This window comes from Argopecten irradians, chromosome 14 (genome assembly GCF_041381155.1).
Source record: "Argopecten irradians isolate NY chromosome 14, Ai_NY, whole genome shotgun sequence".
Lineage (NCBI taxonomy): Eukaryota > Metazoa > Mollusca > Bivalvia > Pectinida > Pectinidae > Argopecten > Argopecten irradians.
In genome coordinates, this window is record NC_091147.1 from 38523297 (window position 1) to 38534846 (window position 11550).

At 35.4% G+C, this 11550-nt stretch overlaps 1 protein-coding gene across 1 annotated transcript in view; it reads right to left on the reverse strand.

Moving 5' to 3' along the window:
* Positions 1–7351, reverse strand: part of LOC138308150 (beta-arrestin-1-like) — a 64562-nt gene extending 57211 nt beyond the window's left edge. The window contains exon 1 of the mRNA XM_069249090.1: positions 6732–7351. Within this exon, the coding sequence (XP_069105191.1) occupies positions 6732–6799 (68 nt within the window). The 5' untranslated portion in view covers positions 6800–7351. The remainder of the gene's footprint in view (positions 1–6731) is intronic.
* Positions 7352–11550: the final 4199 nt, after the last annotated feature.

Here is an 11550-nt window from a genome sequence, read left to right on the forward strand (position 1 = left end):
ATAAAGGTATATTAATATATTATTTCGTGTCTGAAGTTGTGTTTTCTGTATTGAAAATTTATTTAAGAATATATTAGTATTAAATATATACATATTTATCCATGTTTGACGGAATACCGGCAACTTTTGTAGAGGCAGGTGTACCTCTTCCAAGCGAGCCGTTGGTTCCCTTCTCCTTTTATATAGTATATAGGCCTAGTACACATGTATACACAACAGACTTTCTCACAACCTATGTTACAAGTCCATGTGGACGTTTCTGGGACCAAAAATACATTTTGTAGATTTTCCTGAAGTGTGACAGCCATGCATATATAGTGGCCATCTTGGATTTCAAAATGTTGAGCTGATCATCAGAAAATACTTTATCACCAAGACAATCCACAAACGTCATGATCACCATCAGGTATGTATACATACAGAGCAATTCCGTCTTTGCATATTACAGAGTTAGCTCCCTTGCGGGTAGGTATAGATTGTTACCTCATTATTTTGTGAGCACAATTCACGTCGTTTTCTCTGAAACGTATGACGTTACGCTCGCAAACACATGACGTCACAATCAATACCTACCTGCAAGGGCAGATAACTCTGTAATATGCAAATACAGAATATGGTTTTACTGGCAGTTAGACTCCTCATTCTTCATACCTAATCAATGTGAAAACAAAATTTTAAATCCATGCTCAACTTGACCAAACCAGAGTGGTTCACAACATATAAATGCATAATAAACCTAGATTCAACATCTGTTGAATTCTGAGACGTTAGTGTATAATATTACATTATTTTGTGATGTTTCCTGTTTATTATTATCATGTCTGTTACTAGCAAATAGGATATGACAAAACACAGTTACAGTATTCGACCCAATAAGCGCCCTAGGCGCTTAAAAAATTTATAAAAATGAAAAGGTGCTAATAAGTCAAAATTATTGCAAATTTATACCGTTTTATGTAGTTTTGGTCCTTATTTATGCCTGAGCAATTGAAATTGAGGCCTCAAAAAGGGGGAGGGGCGCTTATAGGGACATGGGCACCTATTGGGTTGAATACGGTATGAATATTTAGAAAAACGTCTGAATGTCTCTGACATGATTGACGTGAATGACCCTGTACATGTATCAAAGTTGGAAAGGTACTGGACGGAACAGGACGTGACTGGACGGAACAGGACGTGACTGGACATGATGCAATGGACATAACACTGTAACATCCAGCCCACTCCTCACTCTAAATTTCATTGTAGGGGCGCATGAAAATACAGTCAAAGCCAGCAAGACACAAAATTTGTTTATTTGTTCGAATAATATCTTATTAATATAGCCAGGGTCATATAAGGACGGTCTCCCATGTATGCAGTGTGTTGTGTGTTTGTAGTGTGTGTTGCAAGTTTTGGGAGACTGCGGTATATTTGTGTTGTGTCTTCTTGTTATAAGCGGAACTCTAGCCCTTCCACTGAAGCATGTTGCCGAAGACGCCAAGCAATACACCCCATCCGGTCATATTATACTTGCAATGGGCAAACCAGTCGTCCTACTCCCTGTATGCTTAGCGCAAAGCAGGAGCAGAAACTACCACTTTTATTGACTTTAATTTGGTGTGTCTCGGCCAGGGGACAGAACCCAAAAAGACCAACAGTGAAGAGGAAGAAGAGAAAAGATAAGATCCTAAAGTTAGTCGTCTTTTACAATCATGCAATAAGGACAGCACGTACAATTCTAACGCCCTACCTACAGGGTTGAGGACTCAAAAGACCACAACTCAAAGATCACAACATTCTGGTCTCTCGAACGTTTGGTCAACCCCTAGACTTGCCAGGCAGGTTTGATGTGAATCTCATAAAAAACCTACTAGCAACCAATGGCTGTTCATAAATAATCTCTTGGTGACTTTAGACTTGCATAACACCATTTATCTCATTCACCCCTGTAGACACATTTAGACTCTTCTAAATCAAAGACTAGACCAGTCCATTATATAATTTCAGGGGTGAATGATATTACATGTAGGTGGCTATAAGGTATCCTATAAATTGTGTTGCTTCCCATTTATCTGATCTAGACTTAATTCTGTCGAAAGTACCAATGTAGATATATGATTTTCGTGATGACAACTGTCAGGATCAGATTTTACATTACTGTGACCTTCATATAACCTTCCAGTATACTATCATACCTATTCTATATACTGTTCTTCAATGACGTCAATATTGATTATATAGCTCCGGTAAATTGGTATCAAATCATAAACATGGACCAGGAAAAGACGTTGTCCTTAACGTCAATAGGTTAAACCTATCAAATCGTTCACAGATTCATAATAAATAGCTTACATGTACCAATCAACTTTGATTTTATTCTTAACACCACCACGGAGAAGTCTATTAATAGACAGTATCATTATATAAAGTGACCAATATGGACTAAAAGAACGAGTACATGTTTGATTAAAAGAACGAGTACATGTTAGATAACATATATCCTCTAACTTTACCTTAAATAGGCCATACAAAATGATATATATGTGTTTCTGGTAACTTTCTGGTTAAGGCCCCTGAGTGAATTTGGGAAAAATCATCGGCATATCGACATAAGATTCATAAATCCATGTTCAGTAGGAGAACATAAAACTCACCATATATCTTTAACATGTAATTTAAACTACATGATGTTACATAAAAAAAAACACATTTTTAAATAGAAAAGTATTCTGTGCTAAATAAAACGCAAATGTAACTGATTAACGCAATTTTTCAGGTGCGTTCGATCGCAATTAGTCTCAAAAGTTGTGGGACTTTGCCACCATTTTCAGATTGGGAATAAACCCCATGAAGTTGGGAAAATTCTAGCATAAAAATCATTGAGAATGGGGCCGATATATCGGCCCCTGAGAGACCCTAGATAAAGCCCTGAACAAGTACATTGTAATTCCTTTTATAAAGGAGTGTCTGTATGTATGTAGGTAAGATTCTTTTTACTTTCATTTTTCTTTCCATCAGTTTTCTCTTTGCAATGAAATTAACACTTAATCACACCTGATTTACATGATGGATTTGAGTAAACCTATTGCTATGTAGAGTCATAAAGTTCTGTTGGCGTCGCACATCCACAATTTTTACCAATGAATAAATACTTTTCTGACATAATCATGACATGACTTCTTAAATCCTTCACTTGGGTAATCAAGAGCATAGACCGAAGTATTTACTTGCCTTCACAAATTGACAATTAAACAAAAGCAATGTATACCTTAGAATCAATGTGGAACTCTGACTTTTTTAATTTCTACCGTTCTTTGTAATTACATTACTACACTTGTGTAGGCGACCAATTTTAATCTGTACTATGCCTCCGTCACACATGGGTTGTGTCTTTCATTCTTACGCAAATCTACAACATCCATAACAACAAATAAGCGCAATCAAAAAAGCAGACTATTGTCTTCAACTTAATAAGCCCCACCCTCTTCCTCCTTTCCTAATTTATGAGATCTCAAATTCATCTAACTTGGACTCAATCTTTGATAAATACAGATTGAAAGTATGAATACCATAACATGTTCTTTATTCTAATTATTTTTCAAATTGATTTGTGACAAGTTGTTTTGGGACTTTTAAAAATTAATTACACACGAATAAGAAGTTTGACCTATTTTGGATTTTCAAACAAGGGGCGATAATTTGATATTTTTTTTAATTCTGCCAAGAAATTCATGTTAAAAACTTAGGGTAGCCAGTAGACTCGATTCGGACATCTTTTTTTTTCTTGTTAATATTCTAAACAATTTGTGGACATTTTCTTTTTTGTTACAATGTGTTGTTTATTTTACCAATAATCAATGATTATTCAATGATTAAATCATTATTGCAATTGGCTATATCTTTAAGAACTTCATACACATTAGTTTAATATGTCAATAGAACATTCACTTTTGAGAATATATTAAAACATTTAGGTCTCCTGATATTGTTTAAAGATGCTCCACCGCTGACAAATAGTATTTTTTCACTATTAAACACAGGAGCAGGCGATTTAGTATTTTTCTTCAGTTACAAAAGTTACTTACTTAAGACCTTTACCATCATTGAAAAGTTTGAGCTTTTAATTTTTTACTTTAGACCTTTACCATCATTGAAAAGTTTGAGCTTCTAATTTAATTTTACTTCAAGTTAAAAATATAACAAATAATTAATTGCATCCCGAAAAAATTCCGTGCCACTATATCCTATATGGAATGAAGTACTGATTTCGCATGCACCAAAGGCGAAGTTAATTATTTTATATTATTTTTTGTGTTAATTATACATATATATACACGAGTAAACACCAATTATTATCCAAATGATGAATATCATTTATGCTTTGTCGGCGGTGGAGCATCTTTAAATGTAGTCATGGTTTCTATGTAAAAATTTTGTTCAATGGTTATGTATCACATTAACTTCTATGTCGTTCTTTTTCATGTCGGCCACATTGCTGTTTACAGGCACGATCAGTCTCTGTCTCCCAAAGTTCTGATTGACCAGCTGAGTTTGGCAGAGAATTTGATTTGTACGACAATCAACATGTTGGTACCTGCTGCCAGACTAGGGCTCGTGATCACACATAGGACTCAGACACAAGACAGATCCTTAAAGGTCAAAGGTCAATTTTTTTGTTTGAATAAATTTTGTTGTATTAAGACCTACCTAGTAAAAAAAATTGGATCATTTTTTATTTTTATTTTAAAGCAACAGTCAACAACAGTGTACGGTACTGCCATCAAAGGATCAAATTACCAGTGTCAATTCTGTTGTCTTCATTTTTACTTTGAGATAGTCCAGGGGTGGATATTACATCAGTGATAGTAAACCCTGGAGTATCGAGGATGTTGATATCTTGGAAGGATTATCTGTATTCTTTATTACATCAAACAAACATTTTTTTTGTGATGTCTTCACCTATACTCAATCAATGAATTAAGCTATCCAGTCAATGAAACAAAAAATTCTGCTACTAGCATTATTTACACAACCGCGATATCTTGATCTGATCTGCCTGGTTTTAATAGTGTTTTCCTTGTGCGTTGTAGCACGTTCTTGTACGTGGTTGCCAGAGAATGCATTAGTTGACACAGTAACAATTAAGGGGACAAGGCCAACAGGAATACCACAGCCTCTACCCATCATCACACATCAAATAATTATATATAATGTAGGTTTTAGCAGTACTTAACTAAATATTGTACGACATGATATGGCCTCTTTCTAGCTTTGCGGTGGTGGTGTGGGGGGGGGGGGGAGATTTCCTTCATTTCAGTTGGTAGAGCGACGGACCTGTAAAAACAGGTTCAATCCCCCACCGGATTGTCCACATCTCAAACCCGAAAGCTAAAGTAACTTACTATTGTACAAAGTGGGGCGGTAACAGGTAAGGGGAGGGGGAGGGTTGAATTTCCCTTTGGTTCAGCAACGTACCTAGGCCTGTAAACTCAGGGGTACAGGTTCGATCCAAGCTAACGCCACACTACTCAACCCTTGTTACATTTTAATTTAGCTTCGAGACTACCATTGAAATAGAACCCAAGTTGGTTGGGGGGAGGGGGGGGGGAGTAGTGTAGCAGGTTTTAATTGTTACTATAATGTAAATAGTGATATTGTCCCCTTCTAGCTTCATCCCTTTAGATCGTGATCAGTTGGTAGAGCAGGCTAGCGGACCAGTAAGTTCGGGCCATGGGTTCGATCTTGGCTTAATTGCCACACATTATTTATAATTACATCATATTACGTGCCGGTAGACATCTTTGATACAGTCTCAACAAGCAGTACTTAATTGGGAGCAATTTAGAGATGTGTGCCTGTACTGGAGGACATGCACTTGTATGACCCTGCAGCCTCAGTATGAATATAGTTTCAATATTATACACCTGTTCACCGATGTTCAATCCAGTTCTGTATATCAGACATACATTCTTTTCCAGTTTTTACAAGTCTATATATGCTCATCGCAAGACTCCAATCGCTCAGAAGTTTGCATATCCTCCTGCTAAGAATGCAGCCGGGGTACCCCCGGTTGCAAACTCACATATTTTGTAACAGGAAAGGAGGAAATGCAGCATCCAGTCTAGCGTTTCGAACCCAGAACCTTCAAACTCTACACATGTCATCTTGTCAATATTCATTAATATTGTCCAAGTTCAATAAGGAGGTTTCAAAATACCGAAACCGATGTGGTCACAGTATTACGTCAACAACTTCCGGTGAATGTAATGTCATATTTTGACGTGATTTTTGTGATGTCACAATCACCTGAAGGTAGGCCTAATTGATGGTAAATCGTACTTCACTCACATTGTTTATGTATCTTGAAACCCCGTATTTCGCTACATATACAGATATATCAAACCGCAGATGACCTTTATCTAACTAATCAAACATGACCTTTTAAGATGTGTTTCAATCAAATTTCAAGATGCATTGACTTACGTCAGATATTTTTGTTGTTTATACAGTATGCATGTTATTTTTATACTGATATGATTCCCCATAGCTACAAAAGATATTCATAAGGAAAATCTTATTATATTAGTTGATTAAAACGAACATCACCCGCAAGGTAAGTTATCAAAGCTTCCATAGTCAATTAGATAATTAGATCGCGCGAGCATGCAACCTGTATGCGCGTGTTGACAGCACGTGTCAAATTGCTTTCCATTGTAGAAAATATTCGATAATGGGTTCGTCACACTTACCTTGTCCCTTGTTTCTGTCGCAATGAATCGTCTTGACAATCGTTCGGAATATCTCCGGAGCTAGCCATTGGAAATCTGACGTATTGCACGAGTTAAGATGATATCTGAGTGTGTGATGTCGGATTTTACAACAAGTCGATTGTCAATGTTTTGCTAGTACTAAACGATCGTGACTCTTCTGTCATACATTTTCGTGTGTGTTTTCATTTACATAATCGGTACACCCCTAATGTAAATAAAGATTACGTTCTGGCTATGGTTGGCGAGGTTCCGAGCCACACGTTTCTCCGGTTCTCCGTGAGCTCGACCTGTTGTATGCAATACAACAAACATGGAAGAGCAAGAGATGTGATGGTGGCCTAGGCTAACGTTATATTATAATGATGGTGGACGTAGCCTCGGTCTGCTCTCACAGCTCACTCTCACTGATCCGCGCGCGGCTTCCTTCGGCTGTAAATGCCAACAACACACGGAGAAAATCCTCGGCAAATGTATCTATTACTGACTCTAGATCCCTAGAACAGTTTTTATCGGTTATCGGAAATATGCACACACTATTTTAGTACCCATACCATGTCATTTAGCACATAGATCACGTGACCTTTCCTGGGATTAATTTCCTATATGACGTCACAGAAGGATTTCCCTTTAGAGCACCTGTTGCGACATCAAACGAGGGACTTTCCCACAATCCGGCGATGCTAATAATAAATATTTAGGGGCTACGTGATAAAAGTAGAACAAGTGAGACTTATGTAATCGTATGCATAGTGGGCCTAGCATTTACACGATGGCGATATCTTGCTCTGATATCCCCGGTTTTAACAGTGTTTTCCTTGTGTGTTGTAGCACCTTCCAATGTACACGAAGACCACGCGTTATCAATGAAGTATTCTGTGTATCATAAATAATAATAAAAAAGATAACTGTGGGTGGCGAGCAGAACTAAAACCAAACAACAAAATTATCTTATCAGTAAAGTTACGACCACAATTTCTATATAGTTTACTTTAAATAGTTTTATTCCAATTGATTAATTTAATTGTACATTGTATGTCAGTGACATACATGTACACTGTCATAGAGTTCAAAATGTAGTAAATATTTTGTAATATAAATATATTTTTTAATTAATTACATATATAAGTTGATTAAATATGAAAATTAAAGACAACAGGACAATAACAGATATGGAAGATAAAACATGAGTATTTTTTTCACTTTTGTATAGAACTAGAACTACACTGAAACACACGGTACATTAATTTTGATAGAGTTGAAATCAGAAACATTCATACATATGTATATATGTTTCTGTTGATATGCACTGTATTCAAGAATGTGAAATAACTTATCAGTTAAAAAAATGGTTTATTACCAATCATTACTTTCGAAGTTATATTTATTGTGATCACAGGGACATGGCACTAATTTCTAACCAACAATATTTATTTATAAATATACACTATACTATAATATATACCAAGAAAAAAGTACGTGTCCATGTAGAGTTGAAAATATAAAAAAATAAAAGTCAACGACTTTCCTCTTGTACATTCACCATTTCATGATGGCTCTTCAGTTATATATATATATATATATAAACACTGTTTGTTAGAAATTGTGCCAGGTCCCTGTGATTGTGATTACCCATAAACCATCTGGGACATGATGATATTAGTTATAATGTATAGTACTGCCTGTGAGTAGATTATGATTTTACTCATTTTTTTAACCTAGACCTCTAAAACGTCTAAAATGGTCAATTGGCACTCTGGTGGGTCCAAATTCATATAACTGTAACTAATATTCTCATATCCCTGTGTCATATTTTCGAGAGATACAAATTCGCGAGAGAGGTCGAGCGCGAATTCAAACGTTTCGTGAATTAATTACGTATATGAATGCACTATTGTTAGAAAGAGTTATGGATCGCAAATGTATGTATTTACGAAAATGCTGATAATAACGAAGATGCGAAATATTGTATACGCAAAAATAAAGGTGTTTCCACCGTTACAACCACAGGGACATGGCACGAATTTTTACCGACACTTACTTAAAAACTGTGTATCTTTGTTATTCCAGAGGTTTTGATTTGAATTATTTGTTGAAATTGTGCTTCGTTGATGATTACATACGATATTATAGTTTATATATACATATATCCTGTTGGTAAAAAAATCGTACCAGGTCCCTGTGTTTGCATCATATCAGATACATATGTATATATATGCTTATATAATTAGTCTTGTGGAATACTTACATGTTCGCAAGTCCCAGACCGCTAAACCTACCGATATTATTAGGTTTTTTTTTTGGTTTACATTATCATACTACGCACAAAAAGCGTAATGATATAGGCAGGTTTAGCGGACTACGCAAGTCCTGAACCGGATAATAAATGCTATCTTCATCTTTATAGATAGGCATTCTATACGCTAGCGTCCATCATCATAAGATTTTATCTTTCGGATGCGCTGAATAACCCACATAATATTGATATTTAATATAGTTTAGACTTCCATTCATTATAATCAATACATATAGACGTATATTACAATAAACAAGAATTAAATCATCATGGATTGTGTAAGACCAGTCTAAATATTTCCATACATATTCATTTTATGAAAGCCGGAAAGATATTTTATTTGCCATGGATCAATACACATTTTGTTTTCGTTCGTTGTCCGATTTCATAAATGACCTCAGGTATAGTCGCCAATCCGTAGATGACCGAAATACACTCACATGACCAGCATGACTTGAGATTAAACATTATGATTGTAAATCTAACATCTTTGTTTAGTGTAAAACAAAATTATGGAATTCAATCTTGCTTGTTATGAGAAATTTCATTGGTTTAAAAATTCATGTCATCATCTGATAAAGTACAAAATGACGTCGGCATTTGTAACGTTGTCTCTGATTGACTGATTTAGCGACGGTTTTTTTTTTTAAGAAAAGATTAAATCAAATGATTTAAAATTTAACGTGATCAGATTACTTTAACATAATTTTCTAGTGTATTTATTTTTTAGAACAAAAATATAAATTTAATGAATATTGCAACGTTTCACATGCCATAGTTATGGAGCCTTACACAAAAATCACCGGAGTAGCAGAGTACTCACATCGTAAACGATTTGCTGTTCATCATGAGAGTACATATATTTCTGAGCTGTAATTAGCACAGGGACCTTTCACGACTTATTTAAACTAACAGTATACATATATATATATATATTATAGTATCCTTGATACTATAATATATATATGTATACTATTGGTTAAAAATTTTCGTGCCAGGTCCCTGTGGTAATTAGTGCATTGAAGAATTTCGCTTTTGAAATAAATAAGGATCAACGAGATAAAATCTGATTAAAGTACGTATATCTTAACCTTTTTCATCTTTGAAACGAAGTGAGAAAAATGATTTTAATCAAACTGAACGATACAATCATAAACGATAGTTATGTACCCAAAATTCCAGCCCGGACACCAAAAGCAAAAGCGCCAAAATATTGTTACCGCGAAGACAAGTACGGTTTCAGTATCTAGGCTATATCACAGGTCCCTGTGGGATTATATTATAGAAATGAGTGGTTATTTATGCTAAATAATAAACATAAAGAGCTTCGATACTAGCGACAGAGTTTAAAGCCGGGCCACATGGACCTGAGAATTAGTTGCAGCATATATCAATGTGGACCCACCTATACAGACCAATCTGATTAAAATACAAATCCTTATTATCACTACATTGATAAGAGGGTCTGACAACATCCCATTAGGAATCACGTTCTGGCTACCTTTGGGAATGGCTTATCAAATTGCTGCTGCCAAAATCTTGGCTGGAGACGAAATTGCATGAAAAAGCTGTCAGAATTATTTGCATGTATATCGTCATCTCGCCCAAAGAGCATAAGAAAGATAAATGTATATATATATACTGGGACGAAATGCAGTTACCAATTGACATAACAATGTGTAGAAAATGCATTTGGTCTGAAGTACACGTGACAAAAAGGTCGTCCGAACATGACCCCTTATGGGATGTTGTCAGATCCTCTATGGAACGTAGCTTGGTTATATGGATCTCAGTGGCGTAGCGCCCGTGCATGCTTGCATGCTCGAGCATGCAAAAACTAATCTAACATTTTTGTACAGTCAGAAAAAAATACAACATTTGTATACACGTAACGCTGCAGAATATAAATGACGTAAAAATACACGTGATATGACCGACTCTATGTCTAGCATAACTTTGTTCACATTTGAAAGACTTATAGGCCATCAAGGAAATTTATTAGAATAGTCAATATATTTTCTGTTACCAAGTTGTTAAATGTGATTATGTTTGAATCATGTCGAAGAAAATATTAGATCCCTCCAGCAAATGTGGATTTTGAATCGGCAAACACTTACGATCACCAAAATAAACAACATCGCATGAAAGTTAGATATATTCTAAAATCAAATAATTATGTTAAACTATAGCAAAACATCTCAAAAATAGCACTTACAACATGTTTTTTCGCCTTTGTAATGAAAATGTGTTGGTTTTTTTTTCATTTTGTTTCACTTCCAGCCCGGAGGACTGGTCTTACGCAATTTCCACCAATTTGGCAGTAGTCTTTGACTTGCTGTCGTAAACAAACCATACACGTAAAATCACCACTACTCTATTTTTGTATATTATTTTCGCATGGTTATCAACCTTAATATCGTGATCTCCATTTAACCATTCATATATACGTTTATAGTTACCAAAGAGGTAAAATAGTTATTACACTGTAACAATTTCCCGTCAGCT